This window comes from Tasmannia lanceolata, unplaced genomic scaffold (assembly GCF_043159265.1).
Source record: "Tasmannia lanceolata isolate RefF3 unplaced genomic scaffold, GAP_Taslan_0.1 ptg000005l, whole genome shotgun sequence".
Taxonomy (NCBI): Eukaryota; Viridiplantae; Streptophyta; class Magnoliopsida; order Canellales; family Winteraceae; genus Tasmannia; species Tasmannia lanceolata.
Genome location: NW_027518682.1, coordinates 20,430,271 through 20,452,126, shown reverse-complemented (window position 1 = coordinate 20,452,126; position 21,856 = coordinate 20,430,271). Strand labels below are relative to the sequence as shown.

Here is a 21,856-nt window from a genome sequence, read left to right as displayed (position 1 = left end):
TACAATAACCCCGCATTTAAATGGTCCTACTACGTATGAATGAAACATTAGAAGGGTAATTCCATAATTTTAGAAGATGGGCATCTGTCTGATGAGATGTTTTTTTAAGTCCCAATTGCGGCATTTTGGTCATTCACAATATCAAGGGCGGCTTCAATGATTTTTATAAACAATCTTCAACCTCACCTTATCATCCCAAGTCAAAAGCTTCAATAATAGGGGAGCTGAATCTCTTTTAAGAGTCAAAACTTTTCCCACCGTTTTCTTTCATTGTTTTTTCTAAAGTCAATAAGCAAAGTCACATTGTGTTTAATAAATGAAGTGATTTGGAGGACGGTTGAACGACTAATGATATGATTTTTTCTTAGTAATTATTTTATGGGCGGTGTTAAAGATATCTGCCCAATTGTGTCCGACCGTGTCTGCTTCTCGGCGGACACGCATTTGCCAGGTCCCATGTGTCGCTCCATTGCCGGGCTCGCGTGGTTTGTTGGCTAGTGATGGAGGATTACGTCACAAGTTTTGTTAAGATATTTTCTTTCTAAGCTAATCATATACTTATAGTATCTAATCTGTCACACTTGCAAAGACGAGTGTGATACTTCTTTTGGTACAACATTTTTGTGTTTCTCAACTGTAACAAGTGCTGTCATTTCTAGATAAGTGATTTACGAATGATTTGAGTTTTTATATGGTACACTCAAGTTGGTGGGGCCCATATTGTTGGATGATCCAAACCCATCACTTAGATATGCCATGCCTCCAAAAATCATCGCCATCAGATGATCCTAACCCTCCAATCGTACAGGTTTCTAAACATTCCAATATCAGAGGGGTTAGGACAACCATCTAAGTTGTTGGTGCCCAAAAAATCATCCCTTAGATGCCCTTTCATCCATCGGACACCCTATAAAGTAAAGGTGTCAATGGATCCAAAGGAACTGAATATTATCTTAAGGTCTGAAATTATTTATGACCATGATCTAGAAGTAGCCACAAAATTTGATCCGAATGAGGATGCCAATATACAAATTACTCACTTGAATCTTTTCGTGTAGATAATTTCCTAACACTGAAAAGCCCAACTCAAATCCACAAAAAATATTTTATTTTCCCGCTTTACGTGTTCATAACGATTCTCCTCTCCCTCTTCCCTAACCCACTCTGTTTGGTCGTAGATATTTACCTCGTAGAGTAGCGGTGCAAGTAGTCAACAGGGAAACAAGCATTGGAGTTACCTAGAACACCTCGTAGAATAGTGGTAAGTACTGTGTTTGGCTGTAACACTCCTATGGGCGTCCTAGGGAGATTTTCTTGGAGAACCTAGGTGACTCCTATGGACGTCCAATTTGAAATGGATAGAGACCCAAACTTAAAAATTAAGATGGAAATAACACTGAGAAAGGAAGGATCCAATTTCAAATGAATAGTGACCCAAACGAAAAAATTAAGATAAAAACACTAAGGATCCAACCGATAAGAAAACTTATTGGATCATGACCAAGACAGATAGATCTGATCCCTAGTGGATCCATGGAGACCCATAATATAAAGTAGTGATTTATGGCAAACAAATCACTATTTCCTTTTTAGTTGAGTTTGGAGAAAGAGGTGTCATGTACTTTTTCCAATCTTTTCAGGGATAAGGGGATTAAAGTGTCTTTTCGCTTAGCGGAAAAAAAAACGAAAAAAAAAGGAAGAAATGGCGTTTGAAAACTAAGCAAGTTATATATAGGCTGCCAAAATGAAAGATTAAAAGAGGGCCAAATTATAAGTGAGTCCAAAGTGTCTAACAATCCAAACGAGCACATTCAAGACGATGATAGGTCAATCAAATATCAATTGATTATTGCACAAAAATTTTCCTTCCTCGAAACATTTTAATTTTGGCCCTTTTCAGTGATGACTAGAAAATAAAATACAATAGTATACATTTATATGTGTTAACGCTCTTAAGGATCAACCTTAGGTCCCACATACATAACTCATTGATTTGATGAAACACATGAAGCACCTACATGCTCTCCGGTCTCGTGACATACACAATTAATGGTTATTAAAATTACCCAAAACTCTCAGCAGTCAATTAACAAATGTAAGACAGTAAGTTCGTCCTATCATCAAAACCATCAGTAGCCAAAAAACATGGTCATTTAGACCATCTAATAGCTAGGCCTTTGATTCTCTTTTAATATTGTTTATGGAGATTTTCTTGAGATGTGTACAATATATGCATAAATTTAAGCTGCAGTTGCATGTGGAATCATTGTATAAGAATTGGTGTAAACCATCAATGTTTACTTTTAAAAAAATTGCATACAAGATTTTTTTGGCAAATAATTGGTTTCCAAAGAGCTCTACTCATTTGATTTGCTTTCACCTGTTTTACATGGGTGACATGCCTAAGCTGAAGGGTGTCCCATACCAGTTGCCTGTAGGATCACCAATCTATTATTTAAAGAACGTGACTGAGATGTGAAATGAACTTCACTTTCCCCAGAAGATACACTTAAATGACAAAGCAAACGGAGCCCAATAACTTAAACTAATAAAACAGCATCAGAATTTTTACTGGATTAGAAACACCAATTCCGTCTCAATTAAACAGGCAGTACTCCAAAGAAGCAAGTAACAAAAAACATCGAATCCTTTCTAGATATAAATGTAAAAACTCAAAAAACTGACTTCATAGCATTAACAGTGAGAGGAAGATGGCATGACCTTGCCCAGCACTCAAGAGGTGGGTGTTGGTTTCAAGCAGCAGCGACCTCAATATCGGTGGCCAGCATAGCCGGCCTAATGAACTCCTCTTCTTCCTTTGGGGTATGAATGGTGACCAGATCAGGAAGAGGCGTCATGGGGCCCTGCTTCCCCTTTGGATCCCAATCCAACATGATCTTCACCTTGATCCCAAGAACACCCTACCCAATCATAGAGAATATGTAAATAACCTCCACTTCATCTTAATATTTACTATCTGCTTCTACACAGAAATATTACAAGAAAAATAATAAACAACTATCACCAAAAAAATATGGCAGTTGCATGCAAGTTCCAATCAATATTTTTTTTCTACTTTATGCAACACTGAAAGTAACTCATGCCACATGCATTCTGGTCAGCCTTTGCTTGATGATGCACGCATGTAATTTACCTTTTAATAATGTCTTTTGTCAACTTCATAAAAAATATCAACATACAACCTGTATTCAAAACCAACGTATGTGGTGGGGTAGGCAGAGAATACCTAGGCTAGTCAGACAGCTGTCTAAGGAACTCGAGAAAATCCTTAATATTAGAAGTGAAATTAGGCGAGTGAATATTTAGCCACTGTCTCAAAAGGCAGATGCGGGCGAAATTGCGACCAAAACAAATCCTGGTCGACTCGGTGCAAAACAAAGAATCGGACAATAACTCGGAGATGGTAAAGCCAACTCGACTGAATCGACGATTGACGTAGAGAGATTTTGAACCCCACCAATGTATCAGAGTTTGTATTCAGTACAATGGACTGTGGCCCACCGACCCAAAAATTCTAAGGAAATCAGTTGGATTTACGAATTTATTACTATAAAAATCACAGCCACTAAAGCACTAAATAACTGGCAACTCATGCAACTAAAGCATAATATGAACTACTGGAGTCAATTGATCTGCTAGATTTAGGGGATCAATTTAAAATAGGGAAATGATATCAGTACTGCAATGTTCTGATATTTCCGCGGTCCTAGCTTGTCTTTTCTTTTTTAATGGGCTTGTGAGAGCTTTTGGGGAACTGAAATAAACTTTTGACAGGCCTTAAAGAATAAAAGACAAGAAGCTCACGTGGAAATAACAAAACATTGCAGTGTGATAACATTTCCCTTAAACTATTAATAAGCAGAACACAACAAAACATCAAAGAAATGGCAACAATGCAACTAACCAAGTTCAGCTTCAAAGCATGCTAACAACCTAAAAAGGAATATCAATTTGAGAAGTAGCTGACCTGTCTGAGAAGAACATGTCTAACTGCGGAGTCAATGTATTCATTGACAGGCTGACCGGAAGATATCATATATCCATCTTTGAACTTCATCGATTTAGCACGTTGTGCCCTCAGCTTTCCACTGACAATCACCTGTCAAAGACATAACACATAATTAGCATCTCCATAAAAAAAACAAAAAACGCGAACAAGAACAACATTCGAACAAACCTCGCAACCCTTAGCCCCACTTTCCATAATGAATCTAAGGACACCATAGCAAGCCCTGGAAAAAAAAAAGATTGTCAGCAACAAACTGCAAAACAAAAGGATTTACACCATCTACAAGAAAGATTGCTACAATCGTAGTTGTCAAACTCGTACAGGTTGTACGAGTCAACTCACGAGTCGAGTCTAGTCACTGGGATTTCGAGTCGAATCGCATGGTTAACTCGCCTCTGTGAAGACTCGTCCAAGTCGTCTGCTGACTCGTCTGAGTCGAGTCACGAGTCATCCGAGTCGTTTGCTAAATATTTAAAAGATAATGAAAAAAATAAGATTGATGATGGTTATGCGGTTGAGTGCTTTGATGTTGAAGATAATTGATGAACGACATGATAAACAAATTCATAGACCTCTTCATGCGACGACTTATTTTTTTAAAGCCCAAATATGTTTAATTTTAATACTGTTGATAGATTTTGAATAATTAATGACTAGTTTATTATGATGAAGGCCTTGACTTTGGAGATTATTGAGTTCTCCTTTTTATTTTATTGGGAACTTGGAAGTTACATGCAAGTTACAAGCATATAGTTATATATACATATTTTTGGCTTAGTGCTTTATTTATGTGTTATTGGATTATATTGTTTGCATGCATCATCTTTTGATACATAATTATAATTTTTAAAACTAAATTTTTGTTCTTGGCAAAAACTCTTACGAGTCACAAGTCGAGTCGAGTCACAAGTCATAAAATTAAGAAATCGAGTCATGGGTTGACAACTATGGCTACAATTGCAGCGACAAGGCAAGACATGGGTCTTTACACAAAAATAATTACTGCTTTTAACAGTAGGGACTTTGACTATATTAAACAATTGAGACAATAGGGGTAGATGACAAAGATAGTCACATAAACAAAGCACCAACATGTGAGTATCAATATTTATTGTCTAATGCATGGAATTGTCACAAATGTAGAAATTAACACAGCATGAAAATGAACTATCGCTACAATTGCAGCGACAAGGCAAGGCATGGGTCTTTACACAAAAATAATTACTGCTTTGAACAGTAGGGACTTTAACTATATTAAACAATTGAGACAGTATGGGTAAGAAGACAAAGATAGTAACATAAACAAAGCACCAACATGTGAGTACCAATATTTATTGTCTAATGCATGGAATTGTCACAAATGTAGAAATTAACACAGCATGAAAATGAATAATGTGAATATACACCACTTTAGAGGATTATTTCGCACTTAAATCAATTTAAGCATTTTCACTAACTAGGATACTGAGGAAGAACTTATGCAGGAGGAAAGGCCAAACAGTTTCCAGACCATGATCTTGAAATATAAAATCAAACTGAATAAGATTTATGGAAATTAGAAGAAAGGAAAGTGAAAAAATGAATAACAAAAGAAAAACTACTTGGATGAAGAATGGGAGTTCATCCTATGAACATAGTTATAAACTTATAATAATGTATCTAGCAATGGTACTGCACAAAGATTAATTGAGAAGACAGAAGAGAGTATGCAAGAACACCAGTGTGGAACATGGCGTGTCTAAAACCTTGGACCTCGTCAGTTGATCCAGTGGTAGTTAAGACATCAGTCCTTGATCCAAGAACTTGGAATCGAATCCACTAAGCAAAATCATACCAAAAAAAAAGGGTTCCCCCTAAATCATTACAGACAATGCTTTAAGGGGATGTGGGAGAGTATCCCAAACTCCAAGCAAATAATGAAAATGCAAGAAGCCTGATAAACTCCATTGAATTCTTTTATGTGAGCATTGATCAGAAGTTCCCAGAGCCCATTGAATTACACTGGCCAGGAGAAAAATAATCAAATGCTGAGTCTGAAGAAATTATGACCAAGTAAAAGGAATTCTCAGGAGAGAGAAAAAAACAGGGTTGAAAAAATCAAGGTTTTTTTTAATAAAAGGGTATGAGAAAATACGAAGTTATGTAGAGCCTACTTGTTGAGGAATGAGAAGACCACCTCGAGTGATTTTCCTAGACCACTCGTCTGAATATTAAAATAGTATAAAGTTACAGTTTAGAGCCTAAAAACCATTTTATTTAGATGATGACTTACTGCCGAAGCAAGTCTAGCATTCAGCAGTTTGTAGAAACGAACCACAGAAATTAATCGCTTGTGGGAATTCAAACAGTTTTAAGTTTTAACATTGAACGAATGTGTTCTGTATAAATTTAGGAAGCTGAAATTTTATGCTGCTTGAATGGCTATTCAAGATCAAAAATGCTAATGAAGAATGAAGCAATGATATTTCTAGCTCTACCTCACAAAGGTAGTGAAATAGCCAAGGCAGTTAAGCTTCAATGAATGTTATTTGAAGAATAAAAATTGTGGGAAATAAGCTATTCAAAAAATTTGTGGGAAATAATAGAAATACAAAAATAAGATAAAAGGAAATTGGAAGAAAGGAAAGAAAGAAATGAATAAAACAAATAAAACTGCTGGTATGAAGAATGATAGTTACCCCTATGAACATGGTTATAATAATGCCTCTAGCAATGTTACTGCACAAATATTAATCGGGAAGGCAGAAGAGAGTATGCAAGAGCACCATTGGGTTGAACATGGAGTAGCTAAAACCTTGGGCCTCGTCAGGTGTTCCAGTGTCCCCTTGAGACATCAGCCCTTGATCCAAGAACTTGGAAGCAAATCCACTAAGCAAAATAACGTAGGAAAAAAAAAGTTCCACCCCTATATCAAAACAGACAATGCTTTACAGGGATGTGGGAGAGTATCCCAAACACCAGGCAAACAATGAACGATGCAAGAAGCCTTCTAAACTCCGTTGAATTCTTTAATGTGAGCATTGCTCCGAAGTTCCCAGAGCTCATAAAATTACACTGGCCAAGAGGAAAATAATCAATGCTAAGTCTGAAGAAACTATGGCCAGGTAACAGGAATTCTTGGGAGCCAAAAAGTTGAATCTCACTAGCCTTTTTTTCCGCTCGCTGGGAATGGTGCTTATTAGTAGGGGTGGAACAATCATCATTAGCATTCATTAGTGTCCCCTTATGACATCAGCCCGGACGAGTGTAGAAGTAACTATCACACGTAGCAGGGGTATAGAAATGACTATTCTTCCTTGGTCAGTAAACTCTCCCCCGCATTAGTAAACTGAATGGGTGATTAAAAATGTTGCAACTCCATGCTTGTACCAGGAAAATTCACATCATTCCATGGTAAGAAAGCATGCAGAAGCATGATTAATGTTGTCATCTTCCGACACAAAGTTGGCATAAGAGTAACCTATTTGCTTTATAGATGACTGACATCATATGAAAGTCGAGAATGAAAATGGTATATTAAATATATTTGGCTAACATTCAGTAATATAATGTAATTCTAATTATTGTTATACTTCTTTTCACAAACCATTTGTGACACACTGATACACAGCAGCAGGGATAAAGTAGATAAACAAAAAGGTTTATAATATGATTATACATTTATTTTGGCTGTGGACAAACCAAGTACAGTCCACATGGGCCATCTCAGCCTTGGTCTCGGTCCAGTCCAATCAAATCAAACCCAATTTCTACGTTCAAACTGAGTATGTTCAATTTTCAAATTTTAAATCATAAAGCCTCTACCTTTTCAGAGATTTTTATTTTGAGATCCTATAATTTTATATATTTTGTATGATCAACCTCAGCTTAAACACATTTGCAGGGGAGGATCACTTAACTCTCCTCAGGATTAGTAATCTGAATAGGTTCTTAGTTGCAACTCTATGCTTATACCATGAAAATTCAGATACTTCATGGGTACGGCAGCATGTAGAATCATGATAAATGCCATCTTCCAACTCAAAATTGGCATGGGAATAACCTATTTGCTTGGCAAGGAGGAAAATAATCAATGCTAAACCTGAAGAAACTATGGCTAGGTAACATGAATTCTCAAGAGCAAAAAAATTGAATCTCACTAGCCTTTTTTTCCGCAAACTGGGAATGGTGCTCATTAGTAGGCGTGGAACAATCACCATTAGCATTCATTGGTGTCCCAGACGAGTAGAAGCAGCTATCAAACGTAACAGGGGTTATAGTAATGACTAGTCTTCCTTGGTCAGTAAACTCTCCCCCGCATTAGTAAATTGAATGGGTGATTAAAAATGTTGTGTCTCCATGCTTGTACCATGAAAATTCACATCATTCCATGGTAAGAAAGCATGCAGAAGCATGATTAATGTTGTCATCTTCCGACACAAAGTTGGCATGAGAGTAACCTATTTGCTTTATAGATGACTGACATCATATGAAAGTCGAGAATGAAAACGGGATATTACATATATTTGGCTAACATTCATTAATATAATGTAATTCTAATTATTGTTATACTTCTTTTCACAAACCATTTGTGACACACTGATACACCGCAGCAGGGATAAAGAAGATAAAAAGAATGCATCAATGCTATATTGTGATATCTTTTAGTTATGGTATTCATGTTGATATCAAAAAGGTTTACAATATGATTAAACATTTATTTTCGATGTGGACAAACCAAGTACACTCCACATGGACCATCTCAGCCTTGGTATCGGTCCAGTCCAATCAAATCAAACCCAATTTCTACGTTCAAACTGAGTATGTTCAATTTTCAAATTTTAAAGCATAAAGCCTCTACCTTCTCAGAGATTTTTATTTTGAGATCCTATAATTTATATATTTTGTATGATCAACCTCAGCTTAAACACATTTGCAGGGGAAGATCACTTAATTCTCCCCAGGATTAGTAACCTGAATAGGTTCATAGTTGCACCCTATGATTATACCATGAAAATTCACATACTTCATGGGTATGGCACAACTTGTAGAATCACGATAAATGCCAACTTCCAACTCAGAGTTGGCATGAAAATAACCTATTTGCTTTATTGATGGCAACATCATATGAGAGCCAGGAATGAACATGGAACAGAACAGATATTTGACAGAAGTCTAGTACTGTAAAGTAGGTCTTATCATTTTTCTCTGTCTACTAACTCGTTGATACACAGCAAGGATAGAGAAGATAAAAAGAATGCCCCTCGTTGTTTGTACAATGAAAAGTTGCCTTCAACTAAGCATAGTATGCATAAATTTTAATAAAATGTCCATTCCAAGCTAACATCAAGAGAGAAATAAATATGATTCCTTGAGAATTACAGCAAAGAATGGCAATATTAGATGTTGTCATCATCAGACACAAGATTCGATAAGAGAAACCGACCTTGCTGTAAAGATGACTTGGATTGCGAAGAATTAGAATGTAGCAAACTCATAAAACCATACCAGTACATTAGATAAACAAAAAAGGGAGAAACAATAAAACAATAAATGCATAGTATTGTGCATAAACTTCTCAAATATAGAAAACAATCTTTACCATACTAACATGTGGAGGGGCCTGTAGACTCAGTTTTCCAACCAGTGGGCCAACTCTTGAGTGGGTCCCAGACTAAAAACCACACCAATCAAATGATCCTAATTGCCCAGCCAAAGGGTTCTCTATCCACCACTTCGAGTAATAACCCAAAAGCGGGTCATTAATCGGAATACGTGGAACATATGATCAGCGAGTTTATTAAGCTATGACTTTGTACATGATTAGGCAGTCGGTGTGGGTACTGACTGGAAAGTAGGGATGATTTATGCACCAAGATCCAATGTATAATCTTAAGACAGGAGCACCTTTTACATTGTTCCAAACATTAAAGATCACAGAATAAATATATAGAAATCTCCAATACAACGCAAACATCAACTCTCAAACATTCCATGAGCACAGATTATGCGTTAAGGATAAAAAAGAATCAACCACTCTTAACTTAAACCAACTGTATCATGCATTAAACTGTATTAAATTGCTAATTGACAGCATGTTGGACTAATTTAAGTGATATTAATTCATGATTGAGAAATACCTTTTTATAGAGCTGACTAACTAAAAGAATACACATAAAATTGAAAAAATTATAGTACCTCCGAACAGCAAGCCCGCCGAGGAGCTTGTACCGGAGGGATTCTGCCTGAGCAATAGCACAAAGCCCTCTATTGTTAACCTTCTCAGCATACAGCTCCACGCTGTTCTCTGGGAAATTGAACCTTTTCTGTACAACCGAAGTCAATTCCCTAATTCTTCTGCCCTTCTCACCTTCGAGAATAAAAAAAAGGGGCATTGAATCAGGACAAAACCCATAGATTTCTCCATTCAAAAATAAATAAAACCCTATTTTTCTAAAATGCAAACTAAACAAAAAAGGGGGTCAAACGATCAATCCCTAATAGGAATTACCAAGAACGTTCTGAGTTCGAGTAGCCCTGATGATGATCTCAGTGCGCATCGGGGTAACCCTAACCTCAACTCCCGAGTATCCATCCTCCGCAAGCTCTCTAGTCAATACTTCATTTAGCTCCGCAAAGAAAACTCCATCCGCAACGAACTGCAAGAGGAAGAAATCATTAGAAAAAATAAAATGTAAACCCTAGCGTCTGAATCGAAGAGCACGAAAAAGAGAAAATCGATAGAGGGAGAGAGAGATCCAAATCAAAAGTGAAAAACGAAAATTGTAAACCCTAGCGTCTGAATCGAAGAGCACGAAAGAGAAAAACGAAAGAGAGTGCGAGAGAGAGATCCGAATCAAAGTGAAGAACCAAAATCCACCTTTCTCTTTTTGCTCATCTGAGTCGCCATGTTTCAGGACACGAATAGAGAGAAGAGCTAGAAACGCCTGCAGAAATGCTAGAGCTGGTTCTTCTGTGAGGAAAAAAAACCCTAGCTTTCTGTGAGAAAACGAGACGGCTGGATGTCTTATAGAAAGCGGGATGGGAGTGAAGTGGATCGGACGGTTGGCAGGCTAGGGTTTTGTTCTGGACGGGTAAGATGGTACCTCTGCTTTCTGTCTATTAAAACCCTAATCGCATACTGCTTTGTCTTATAAAGTTATTATAATACGCCGAGTGCGCAGGACGCGCACCTCTTTTGGGCTTTTCCCGTGGGTGAACTTGGGTCGTTCTCGACCCCATTTTGGGTCGGCTTGGGTTGGGTTGGGTTGGGAAAAGCTAACCCGGCCCGACCTGGCCTCCGTCCTCTAATATTATCGTGATCCTTCTTAGGGTTATGTGCTTTTTCTTTTTCCTGTTTGGCCCTAGGGTAACCCGAACCCAGCAAGGAAAAAACTAGTTAGAGAGGTTGGGTTAGGGCAGAGATATTTAGAGGTGGGTTGGGTTAGGGTTGATCACCTCCTCCTCAGGTCAGGTCGGTTTAGGGTTAAGGGACCCTATCTTAGGTTGGGCTAGGGTTGGCCTCGACCCGACTTGCACCCCTAGTTTTCACGGCCCACTAACCCTTGGTGTATTTTTTTCAACATTTTGGTAAATAATCTACTTTCAACTTATAGGTGATCATCTGATCTTCTTAAATAGTCGTACTTAACAAAGTTTGAATTCAGGAAAATATCATAAAAAATAAAAAATAAAAAATAGATATATTAAAGGGTGAGAGAAAAATTAGGAAATCTACTAATGAACCATTACGAGGATGCTTTAAGCTGAAAAGACATTAAAATGAGAAAAATTAAACATCGAAGGCTGCAGAACATAGTATTCTACAAGTTAATATCCATCAAAGGCTGAAAATATAATTTTAAAAACTCAGAACAATGGAGTCTTACATGGAAATTGGGCGGAAGTTCACATTCATTCCATATTTGCATCTTGCATTGCGCTACGTCTCTTCAACCCCCAAGAAGAGCACAATGCAGGCCGGTCCTAAGGATGCAGCATTACGTTTAGATATTCCCAACTCTTAAACCTTGTAACCTAATGGGTATATGAAAATGGACCACGCTTAGTCCAAACTCGTTGGTTATATGTCATGAAATTATAATCAATGATGTAGATACTTGTTTAATATTGCCTTTAATATTACTTTATATTTTTGACATCAAATGTCGTTTTCCAATCTCTTAGCTAGATAGTTAGATTATATTGAACAATCCAGTCCTAATTTCATGGATTGGATGGTGTAGAAGACTATAAATCACAACCAGGGTTTTAAATTTCGGCCGAAATTTCAAACCGAAATCTGACCGAAATCGAAACGTACCGAAAGTTCTAAAATGCACAAAAATTCAGAATTTCCGGCTAAAATTTCGAAATTTGAGCCAAAATTTCGAAAAAATAATATTTATTTTATCGTTTTACAGAAATTCAGTTGAAATTTTGGCCCAAAATACCGACATTTGAAGACTTTTTACCGAATTTCGGCCGAAATTTACTCCGTTAACCGAAATTTAAAACCTTGATCACAATTCACAACACATAATGGTGAAGTGCATTATGAGTCTTTGACCACAAGGGTGCTTGGAACACCATGTTTGAGTGTCACTAACAAGGAAATCTCCGTAAAGTGGCATGACTACGGAGATATGACTAGGGTTATATCTCTACATCATTGACCTGTCAGCCGTGGAAACAATATCAAGGGTTAGCGATGACGGTAAATACAACAGTGGGCTCACAATCTTTCATCCAAACCCATGCATTAAGGTGGGGCCCACCCAGGGGCGGAGTTAAAGGTAGAAGGGGGCAGTTGCCCCTGTTGAGTTGGGCCAAATCCTTAATTGGGCTCAGCCCAATTCTGAGTCTTTGACCAGGGTGCTTGGAACACCATGTTTGAGTGTCACTAACAAGGAAATCTCCGTAAAGTGGCATGACTACGGAGATATGACTAGGGTTATATCTCTACATCATTGACTTGTCAGCCGTGGAAACAATATCAAGGGTTAGCGATGACGGTAAATACAACAGTGGGCTCACAATCTTTCATCCAAACCCATGCATTAAGGTGGGGCCCACCCAGGGGCGGAGTTAAAGGTAGAAGGGGGCAGTTGCCCCTGTTGAGTTGGGCCAAATCCTTAATTGGGCTCAGCCCCCTTCAAAATTTGAAGGCATGCCCGCCCCCCATATGTATAAGCCCGTATAAGCTTCGCTCCTTATGCATAAATCCTGGCTCCGCCACTGGACCCACCATCTCACACATCATCCTTTGATGGGGCGTGGCCTGCAACCAACACTAGCCAAACTGCCAAACCCATGCATGGAATGGGCCCTCCATCTCGCAACTCATCTTCTGATGTACACAAATTGTACACAATGGCATCCAAACGTTTTACCTCGAGCTTTATCCACTCGACATCTGAACGTTAGAACAGGAAAAACTGATTTCCTCCTCAATATTGATGGCTTCTCTCCCTTCATCTCTTCCCAACATCCTCTCCTCTCCTTTCCCATCACGTGACTCTCTTTCTGGGAAGGCACAATATTTCTTCACCAGGCTCGGGAATTCTGTCTGCTGCTCTTCCAAGAAAAAATTCAGCTTTACCGATCAAATTCTAGACTACATTGAAGGTTCTTTTCTTCTATTCAAACCATCCTCTGGGCTCCCTTTTCTTATTCAATTTCAGATAATTGTATGGGTATTATCTTTTCTTCACTATGTATGACCAAGGTCTTCTTCTTCGTGAACCATAAACCAATGCGTTTATCACAAGATTGTTCATCGTGCCTTCGTTAAGGTCGTGTTTGGCAACAATGAAAACAATTTCATGGATTTTTTTGTTACCCTTGAAGAATTTCACAGTGATAGGAAACAGGTTTATACTGTGATTTTTTTTTTCAGGATTTTTTGATGTACAGTAACATAAAGTTTTCACCCAAAAAGGAGAGTTATCAGACCTTAATAGAAAATTCATTTTCCAAGGAAAAACTTTTCATTGTTGCCCAACATGCCCACAAAGGCATATCTTTCTTTATCATCTTCTCATTTTAATCCGCAGCAAAAACTACTCTGAGAATGGAATTATCTATTTAAAAAGGTGCCATTGAAATCAATTATAATTTTTTTCTGATAATAAATTAAGGCTACTGATATTGGCCCTACCATGTTTTGATAATTGGCCGAACTCACCTTGTCATTTATTTTTAACCAACTCTTAAAAAGCTATTACAATTCCCAAAAAATTTCTTAATAGCCAATTAAAAAAGAAATGGCGAGGTAGTCGGACCCATTATCAAAATATGAGAGTGCCAATATCAGTAGCCTAAATTGTTCGGGTTATGGTCTTTGAATAGAAATTAGATGTAGACAGCTCTCTGTCTTTGTCTGTGTGGATACTATATATGTTCATTTTTTGTTTTGTTATTTGTTTGATGTTATGATAGTTGATTCATTTTTAAATGTTGCCTGGAAGTTCAAAGTTCAAACCATGTGGATGGTATATATGTTCATTCTTGGTTTTGTTATTCGTATGATTTTATTATAGTTGATTCATTTTTAAATGTTGCCTGGAAGTTCAAAGTTCAAACCATGTGGATGGTATATATGTTCATTCTTGGTTTTGTTATTTGTATGATTTTATTATAGTTAATTCATTTTTAAATGTTGCCTGGAAGTTCAAAGTTCAAACTATATAGTGGGTCCAAAGTTGTGCGTCGGAGTAACATAAAGTTTTTAAATTGGTAGGGGGACCGAAGCTGAGGAAGTGGTATGGTGCACCTGATCTACTTCCAAAAGATGGGGGTCTTGAAGATGAAGAGAATGGATCCCAAGGTATGTGGGTAACTAGAAAGTTTTTTGTTTTTAAGGAATTGAAGAAAACTCGGTGTGATTGTCTGAAGCACAGAAGAAGAGGAGACTCGAGATGCAGTTCTGGTAACCAGTGGAGATAGTGAGATTGGTCAGGTAGATTTTAACACAGAGCTGACTTTCAATATTTACATCGCAATGCATGTTTCAGGATTTTATTATTAGAACTGGGGAATGAATCATCTCTCTTACTATATACATACTTAGGCCCAGTTTGTTTTAGATTTTGAGAACGGATCTTGAGTCTAAAACCGATAATTGGACTCAAAATTAAACATAATTTTGAGTCCAGCAATCAGTTTTGGACTCAAAACAGGGCCTTCGAATTAAATCAGTCCATCTGATAAATTGTCTGTTCATGTTTTCTCCTTGTTAAATTGTATAGTCAAAAGATGATATGACAGACTAATCTAGTAAACTCCAACCATTACCCTGTTTCACAGGGAAATCATCTGCACTCACCGTGTGCATTGCCACACCACCATGATTAAATGTCTTAATACAAAGAGAACTATGGCAATTGGTACTGACAATGGAGAAAATCATTCTTGCATTATTCTTAATCTCAAGTGGAAATCAAATCAGCAACTTCTGAAAATCCCCAAGTTACCAACAAAGCAAACTTGGTAAAGACCATGTTCTTTCACCCTAAGTTCAGGGGTTCGATCCCATCTTACCATAAAAAAAAAAGCAACCATCTTGAGCATCCACTCGAAAACACATAATTTTTCACTTTCTTTTACCAGTCCATGGGATGATGCGTTTAGTTCTCTTGAGCAACCCTTAAGGAGGAAAAGCTGCGCAAAATCGATTGAGGCTTATGCTGGTACCCTTGCCCGTACATTATATAATGTAATTAGAGCAGCATAGATTAGCATATGTTACAGGATTTGGCTGCTTATTGAAGCTTATGCATGCACAAGATGTGTCCATGATTGATCGATGACAATTTTTTAAGAAGTTATACAAGGATTTCTCTTTAAGTTGTGCAAACTTGCAATAAGTTGCAACAATGAGAGCCATAAACCAAATCAATCTTGCACATTTTGTTTTTCAATAAAAGAATGATGCATCCTTTGGTGATTAAGAACTACTCGTGTTTTCTAGATTAACGATGAAGTAAACACTTCTGCACTTTCTGTATACCACCACACCGATCCTTCAAATTCCTCTATCAATCTACACCCACAAGCCTACCGGAAATGTCAAGCACAGTTGATCTCATAGCACATGGTAGTCTCTTTCTGCAAAACATACCCTAAATACCCACAAATTATTTTCTATTGCCTTGTGGATAGGAGTACATCAGTGCCTATTGGAAATTTTGTGCAATTGGATCCATCCACTGTGAAGCAGATAAAAGATCTGATACCTTGAGTTGAATCTTTGCTACTATCTCCCAGCTAGGGATCTGTTTCCGATAACTGTGGACTACTATGCAGCATCTGTTCTTAAGTTCAACTTTCTTCAGGTCAACAGTTTCCATTGACTGGAAACCATGGTTGGAATTCCAGTGTGCTCAGAAAAGATTTTTTGTTTGTTTTATGCACGTTTGAACAGATTAACATGTCTGGTTCTTTTCTTGAATACCATGGATTTTTTTTTATAATTTAAGATCTATAGCTTAAATACTGTAGTTACATGAATTCTTAGAGTATGTACGATTCAACGGGTAGCATTTACATATTGCTACAGAGAAAAGAATAACATTTGGAATCTGTTGGCATCTACAGATGGTAATACTATCATTAATTCTCAAACGAGCTCAAGTAAAGGCCCTAGTGAAGGATAAGCGGGCCGCTGTTGAAGCCTTTGGAACTTATGTCGAGGTGCAACATTCTAGGAGATTTTCTCATTGTATTAAGTTATGCGCTATGGGAATATATAAATTTTCACAACCATTATTTTTTCATGACCGTCATCTTTTTTTCTTTATTTTTTTGTATGTGAAGTCAATTGCCGGAGATGCAAGTGATGGGTCATTCCTAGTGAAGGCTTTGAAAGGTGTCCGTGCAATAATATGCCCTTTAAATGTATGTATCCATTCAATTTATTGGCTTTATACTCCCATATTAATGCTATAAGCCTGATGTTTTCTTGGTCTCATAGGCAAACATGTTTATATAGCATTCTTGTACCTCTATCTGTTAGTTTGGTGATACTGGTTTGGTTAAGTTATGCTTGCTTCCTAGGTAAAGTACATTTTGAAGTCACCATTGCAATATAATGGTGAGTCAAATTCTGATTATAATTGCTTGTTAACTAGAATTGTCTGTTGGTAAATGTGCCTATTAAAGATTCAGAGATAAGGATAGGAAAAAATGGGCTAATTTCTGATTTCTAATATTTCAAATTCTGAATAATGGTGTGTCTCTGAGCTGGGGTTTTTCATTAGATGAAGAGCTTCAAGATGCAACAAACACCCAAAGACACACACACACACACAGATGAAAAAAAAAGTATAAAAGTTTGAAAAATACTTAAGTGGTGAGGTGTTATTTGATGTTCAAGTAAGGGGTGCTAGGTGGAATATAATCGCTTTCTTCCTGTTTCTGCAGCAGATATAGATTAATTTTTTCTTCCTTACACTGACAACAGATTACGTCTAAGGCTACTAAAGTCATTTGGAACCCTATTGAATTGCTTTTCTCATATACTACGAGAAAAGACCTCAAAAAAATTAACTGCTCAATAGGGGGCAAGCTATGTACGGAGTTATATTGAAGTGTCTAATAATGCTAAGACACAATTATGATGCCCTTTTTGAAGTATCTCAGTCTTTGAAATAGCAAATTTTATCTCAATATTTAGGGCCATCCAATCGCTTATTATTGATTAGATTTGAAAATTAGCTAACAAACACCACTAAATTGCAGAAGATTGTCTTTCATTTCACAGAAAGCACTTATCTTCATTCGCACGCAATGTGCAGCATGGGGCTTAGGTAATTTGGGGCGGGGCTGTGTGTCTTCTTATGTTGACAATTTTAGACCACTTCAAACCTATAAAAAAGTGAGACTGGAGTTAGTTATTAATGATTTTCAGTATCTCCAGAATTTTTTGGCTCTTTCTCCATTCAACGTCTCTCAATAATCAAGGAGATATTGTATTAAAGAAGCAATTAGTTACTGTCTGATTCTGTTATCTAGTTTGAACCTTCCAATAAATGGGGCTTCTGTCCTGGGTTTTGCACTGTATAATGGTTCTTGTTTTAGATATTGGGAGTATGAAAGGCATACAACATATGTACTTTTCGTGTTTCAACATATGAAAGGCATACAACATATCTAGTTCATCTCTTCTTAAGAAAATGTACTTTTTGTGTCACTGATATACTTTCTCTGAATATATGTTTCAACAGGAGGGTTTCTTATCAGATATTGGGAGTATGAAAGGCATACAACATATTGTTCTTCTATCTCAGGTTTTTTGCACTCTATGCACATGCCCATGGTTCCGTGTGAAAATGCAGTCACCCGTTCAAAGTAAGTTAGGAACGGGTGTTGTAGTTGAGTTATAATAATGTTGCAGTTGGCTGTTTATAGAGGTAGCAGTGGCATCCAAGCTCTCATGAATAGCAAGGCTAAGAAGTTGGCTGAAAGAGACGAAGCCGCAGTGATAGCATCAGGAATTCCATACACTATCATCAGAGCTGGCTTGTTGCAAAATAGTCCTGGTGGCATGCAAGGTTTCAATTTTAAAGAGGTTTTCTTCATTTTCTTTCTCTTTCTTTATTTCTATTAAGTCGATGGAGGAAAATCCGGCCAGCAAAAGTGAAACCTATGATGCAGAGTCCAAGATGTAAATGCAGGACATGCAACCTGTAAGGTACTCCATTTCTTGGAAAAGAAAAAGGAAAGAACGACCTCATCCAAATGTGTTGACATATTATTGATCCCTGAAAACCTGATGTAATGGATCTTACCCCAATATGTGCTTAGAAGTTTTTTTAATGGTAGTACATTTCATTAAAAAAGGTAAGGCCGAGGTGGTCAAACTGAAATAATTATAGAAGCAAGCATACATAATTTCATAAGACAAGGAAAAAACTCAAGGTGGAAGAAAATCATAAATCTCGATGCCTACTTTGAAGACACCTACTCTCGCTAATATAGGTAAAAGCTATAGAAGATCCACTCACAATGTCCTGAAACTCATCAAAAAACTGCGCAAACCTCCAAGGAGGAACAATAGAACCTCGAAGCCAGCGAATAACGTTGAGGGAATCTCCCTCCACAATCACCCAATCCAAGGAACCTCTGTCTAGGAGTTTGATGCCCTGAAAGACAACTCAAACCTCTGTCTCACTAGCATCAGAAACTCCGATAGGCCCAGCAAACTCTTATAGGCCCAGACATATTTTTGTGTGTACTAAATTTACGTATATTATTTATGCATTAATATCAACATCAATGTATGATGATACACCTTTTATATTGAATAATATGTACCAGTATGCATCATATTGAGTATTTAAGAGGTGGCCATGTCTAACATTGATGCATATCAGTACATGTTAGACGAATGGCACCAACTAGCCTAATGGTACTCGCTAATGAGCCAAGAGAAAATCTTCTAAACTGACTTTCAACTTCAGTTGATAGATATCTATATGTTGATGATTCTCCAACAGGGTATATATTTTTCTATGTCAGGGGAGTGCAGCAGAAGGAAGACTCAGCAAAGAGGATGCTGCTCTTATTTGTGTGGAGGCACTTGATGCAGTTCCACAAAATGGACTGGTTTTCGAGGTTGGTTGACTAATACCATGAGTCTTTCCTAGTCAATCATGGAACTCTCTTCATAACTGGAAAGCAGAAAAAAAATTAATCAACTCTTCGGAACCTATACCAGAATAAAAAAAATATGAGGCAAAGGAATAGAAAAATAAGAGTAGCATTTGGTAATTTAGAATGTAAGTGAACAAGCTACGCCCGCCTTAAGATGCATTTGATACAGAAGAGTTGATTTTAGTTGTTTTTGTTCTATATTTTAGTTCTTTTTTAATACATTAATTATCCCAATCAATTTAGTAAATATTGTCTATCAAGTTTCTTTCTTACTCAATGACAAAATTACTGAGAAGTCACCATGACAAAATTAGATGAGTAGATAGATAAGACAGCTGTATTTTGCATGTTCTAAAATATTGAAAAGTCGTAGGCACTTCAAAATTTAGCTTTGAACATAGTTTCAAAGTTCTGATTTGGGAATAATTTGGTGAGGCAAATGTTCGAGAAATTTGGGAAACACTTGAATATATCTATTTGGGAAACACTTGAGTGCATAGAGTTGTGGTTAAGTGCATTTGCTTACTGTGGGTTCAATCCCCACTATAGCATTTTTTTTTCAAAATGCCTCATGACATTTAAAAATTACAAACGGACGCACAAATTTCTCATACATTTTCAAAATTTGCATTTTCAAAATGAACAAATTTTAAGTTTAAATCAGGTCATATAAAATCCATGATTGTGGCAAAACTTTCAATAATGATTTTCATAACCAAGTTTGCAACCAATTCATTTTCATCTCAAGTTTGACTCTAGCTCTTTTAGCATTATATGATCTGCTTCGTATCTTCTGAGTATGTAAAGAATTATGCGACTACTATACAGGTAGTGAATGGGGAAGAAAAAGTTTCAGACTGGAAAGAGTGTTTTGCCTCACTGATGAAGAGCACGGAGGAACTTCAATGACCAACCAGATGATTCAGGAAATGTTTCTACTCAGCTTTCTGAGCTTCAGGTCTTAACGTCTTTAAGTAAGTTGACCGACAAGCTATGCTTGATTTTTTACAAGGATTGGCATGAAAAGAAGTGTTGTTGAACTTGTTTATTAGAGGGTATCTTGTAAGAAGTTCTTCTTGAACTACTCCTTTCACCTATAAATTTATGTGAAGAACCTCTTTGAATTTTAGAAAGACCTCATTTCACTAGACTTGAATGGTCTGGTTGGCTCCTACATCAATTAGGTTTCAGCTTTTATGTTTGGTGCATTCTACTTTAATGAATCAAAGTTGATGGCCAGTTAAAATATATTCTATCACAGATACAATTGATAAGCTTCAACCATATCTATATTATTTATAATGGGAAAACTTGGATTGTTCTATGTTATTTATAATGGGGAAACCTAGATTGTCATGCGCCATGCCCCTAGGCCATTTAAGATCTTACAAATGTAAATTTCTGTTTAGCTAGCAGAAAAATGCTTTTGTGATTAAATTTCTATGAGGTGGAAATCGCATCGGAACTTTAAAATGTAAGGTGTTTAATAGCTATAAAAAAATCATATCTACATGGTATTTAATTAATAGCTATAGCGAAATTTACATATATAAGATATTCGATACCTGTCAATTTTCTTGGCATGCAACCAAGTTGAAGAAAAAAACAAGAAATTCTTGTGGGCAACTTAGCTCCCCACCCTACTATTATAATCATTGTTTTAAATTTCGGCGGAAGTCCGACATTTCAGGTTTTTGTTGGGAACAAAATCTCAGATTTCAGCCGATATTTGGTCATTTTGACTGAAATTGTAAACATTTCGGTTGAAATGACCAAAATTTGAAAGAGAAAAAATTCCAGTTTCGATCCCTAAAACGAAATTTAAATCCATGATTATACCATATACAGCCTCTAGTTTAAAAATGTTACAAGGAGGTTCATAGGGCCACCTAATGATGGGCTCTATCAAGTTACATATTTGATACCAACTTAAATATAAGTTAAGATATGGTGAGTCCTAGCTTCAAACACCCATCCTCAACTAGGTACGTAGATGTCATCCATGTAGCTTCGAACGAGTATTTCCAAATTGACTATGTGCAGGTGCTGCAATTCAGAAAAAAAGGACTACATGCAGCAAGTGCTTCTGTAAATATCACTTCCAGCTGATCCATGGATTTCACATATTTATTGCAGCTTGATTGCAGTAGTGCATCTTTATAGGTTGAGAAACCTTGAAGCCAAGTTTCTTTT

The 21,856-nt window shown here is 36.9% G+C and overlaps 2 protein-coding genes across 3 annotated transcripts; one reads left to right on the top strand and one right to left on the bottom strand.

Annotated features, from left to right (window-relative positions):
- Positions 1–2,540: 2,540 nt before the first annotated feature.
- On the bottom strand, positions 2,541–11,086 carry LOC143877896 (small ribosomal subunit protein uS3x). The gene is made up of 6 exons (XM_077380204.1): positions 10,890–11,086; positions 10,521–10,668; positions 10,208–10,379; positions 4,199–4,253; positions 3,989–4,120; positions 2,541–2,921 (listed from the first exon to the last, which is right to left on the bottom strand). The coding sequence occupies exons 1-6, from the start codon at positions 10,917–10,919 to the stop codon at positions 2,754–2,756; spliced, it is 705 nt and encodes a 234-aa protein (XP_077236319.1). The 5' UTR covers positions 10,920–11,086; the 3' UTR covers positions 2,541–2,753.
- A 2,282-nt stretch (positions 11,087–13,368) lies between these two features.
- Positions 13,369–20,860, top strand: LOC143877895 (NAD(P)-binding Rossmann-fold superfamily protein). Of its 2 annotated transcripts, none has more exons than XM_077380203.1 (9): positions 13,369–13,636; positions 14,751–14,837; positions 14,911–14,969; positions 16,607–16,702; positions 16,826–16,906; positions 18,235–18,297; positions 18,405–18,561; positions 19,529–19,624; positions 20,492–20,860. In XM_077380203.1, the coding sequence occupies exons 1-8, from the start codon at positions 13,468–13,470 to the stop codon at positions 19,591–19,593; spliced, it is 777 nt and encodes a 258-aa protein (XP_077236318.1). In that variant the 5' UTR covers positions 13,369–13,467; the 3' UTR covers positions 19,594–19,624; positions 20,492–20,860. The 2 variants fall into 2 exon arrangements, with proteins under 2 accessions (XP_077236318.1, XP_077236317.1); XM_077380202.1 differs by having other exon boundaries at positions 13,370–13,636; positions 18,405–18,578.
- The last annotated feature ends 996 nt before the right edge of the window (positions 20,861–21,856 follow it).

Excerpts from the sequence above, each read along its gene's own strand:
- LOC143877896 (XM_077380204.1), bottom strand. The coding sequence starts at position 10,919 with ATGGCGACTCAGATGAGCAAAAAGAGAAAG. Across the intron at positions 10,380-10,520 it reads TCGAACTCAGAACGTTCTTG|GTGAGAAGGGCAGAAGAATT; the intron begins GTAATTCCTATT and ends TTATTCTCGAAG. Across the intron at positions 4,254-10,207 it reads GGCGGGCTTGCTGTTCGGAG|GGCTTGCTATGGTGTCCTTA; the intron begins GTACTATAATTT and ends TTTTTTTTCCAG.
- LOC143877895 (XM_077380202.1), top strand. The coding sequence starts at position 13,468 with ATGGCTTCTCTCCCTTCATCTCTTCCCAACATCCTCTCCTCTCCTTTC. Across the intron at positions 16,703-16,825 it reads CCTTTGGAACTTATGTCGAG|TCAATTGCCGGAGATGCAAG; the intron begins GTGCAACATTCT and ends TTGTATGTGAAG. Across the intron at positions 18,298-18,404 it reads ATATTGTTCTTCTATCTCAG|TTGGCTGTTTATAGAGGTAG; the intron begins GTTTTTTGCACT and ends ATAATGTTGCAG.